The sequence below is a fragment of the Bombus bifarius genome, unplaced genomic scaffold (assembly GCF_011952205.1).
Source record: "Bombus bifarius isolate JDL3187 unplaced genomic scaffold, Bbif_JDL3187 scf7180000010152_frag, whole genome shotgun sequence".
In the NCBI taxonomy this organism is placed as follows: Eukaryota; Metazoa; Arthropoda; class Insecta; order Hymenoptera; family Apidae; genus Bombus; species Bombus bifarius.
In genome coordinates, this window is record NW_022885540.1 from 1 (window position 1) to 1636 (window position 1636).

The window sequence follows — 1636 nt, forward strand, 5'->3', positions numbered from 1 at the left end:
GAAAAGGCTTACGGAGCCTGTGTTTATCTCCGAACCCTTAACACCAACGGCCGTGTTTGGACCCAACTTTTAACCGCAAAATCGAAAGTCGCCCCCCTCAAGTGCCAGACCATTCCTCGGCTCGAGCTGAGCGGAGCACTCCTTCTTACGTCCCTGATGTCGACAGTACAACAAGCCCTATCACATAAAATTACTCGAACTATCTATTGGACCGATTCCACTATCGTCCTCCATTGGCTCAATACATCACCTCACACCCTTAAAACATTCGTCGCTAACAGAGTCTCCGAAATTCAAACAAAAACCAGCATCCGCGATTGGCGCCACGTTCCTACCGACGACAATCCCGCGGACTTAATATCACGCGGCCAAACACCCGAAGAGTTTCTGCGCCCAACCATCTGGCAGCACGGTCCTGCATGGCTCTACCAGTCGGAAGGCTATTGGCCGACATGGGATCTAACACCGCAAATTGAACTACCGGAGCAGAAAGGGGCGATTTGTCTGTCCGCAAACCCCGCCGATTACAGTTTGTTGCAAAGGTATTCATCCTGGCCCAAGTTGATACGAATCATAGCTCGTTGCCTCCGTTGGAAACAGAAAAAGAACCGAGCGGCACCCCTAACCGTTACCGAATTACGCATAACGCACAATAAGCTGATAAAATTGTTGCAAAACATCCATCTCTCCGAGGAAATTCGTACACTCCAAAAAGATCGGAACGCGGCGATAAAGGGTAAGCTCACCCGACTCAATCCGTTCATAGACAAGGAAGGAATATTGCGAGTCGGGGGTCGACTCAGTCATTCGTCGATGACCTTCGCCCAGAAACATCCCATAGTATTACCTAAGTCATCCGTTACAACACGCATCATAGAACACGAGCACAAGATCCACATGCACTCCGGAACGCAGGCTACGTTATACGCAGTAAGACAAAGATACTGGCCCGTCGACGGTCGAAGTCAAGTATGGCGGGCGATCAAAGGCTGCGTCCGCTGCTGCCGCGCTCAACCACCGCCGGTAGAATACGTGATGGGTAATCTGCCGGAGGCGCGAGTAACGGAATCTCGCCCATTCACAAACGTCGGCGTCGATTACTGCGGGCCGTTCCACATCAAAGAAAAACGAGATCGTAACCGTCGTCAGATAAAGGTATACGTAGCCATTTTCGTATGCCTAGCAATTAAAGCGGTACACATCGAGCTTGTTGACGATCTCACTAGCGAAGCCTTCATCGCCGCTCTTCGCAGATTTATCGCTCGACGAGGGTATTGCTCCACCATCCATTCTGATAACGGCACCAACTTCAGAGGAGCAAGCAACGAATTACGAGAGCTTCATGATTTATTACAATCGGACGATCACAAAGAAAAAGTAACCGCATTTTTAGCCGACAAACAAATCGAATGGCGCTTCATTCCCCCTCATTCACCGCATTTCGGTGGGCTATGGGAAGCAGCGCTGAAGTCATTTAAACGCCACCTCAGTCGTGTAGCCGGCAACGAGTTACTCACCTCTGAACAATTGAATACTCTTATCATAGAAATAGAAGCAGTCCTCAATTCCCGCCCGCTAACTCTTATCTCCACCGATCCAAATGATCTCCTAGTCCTCACTCCCGGACATTTCCTCA

The 1636-nt window shown here is 49.9% G+C and overlaps 1 protein-coding gene across 1 annotated transcript; it reads left to right on the forward strand.

Moving 5' to 3' along the window:
- Positions 1 to 156: 156 nt before the first annotated feature.
- LOC117216099 lies at positions 157 to 1381 on the forward strand. Its single transcript, XM_033462619.1, has 2 exons — positions 157 to 1135; positions 1227 to 1381. The coding sequence occupies exons 1-2, from the start codon at positions 157 to 159 to the stop codon at positions 1379 to 1381; spliced, it is 1134 nt and encodes a 377-aa protein (XP_033318510.1).
- The last annotated feature ends 255 nt before the right edge of the window (positions 1382 to 1636 follow it).

What these genes read in the sequence shown, in the direction of transcription:
- LOC117216099 (XM_033462619.1), top strand. Translation starts at nt 157, where the DNA reads ATGTCGACAGTACAACAAGCCCTATCACATAAAATTACTCGAACTATC. An exon ending in CATCAAAGAAAAACGAGATC is followed by an intron (nt 1,136 to 1,226) that starts GTAACCGTCGTC and finishes CGATCTCACTAG; the next exon opens with CGAAGCCTTCATCGCCGCTC.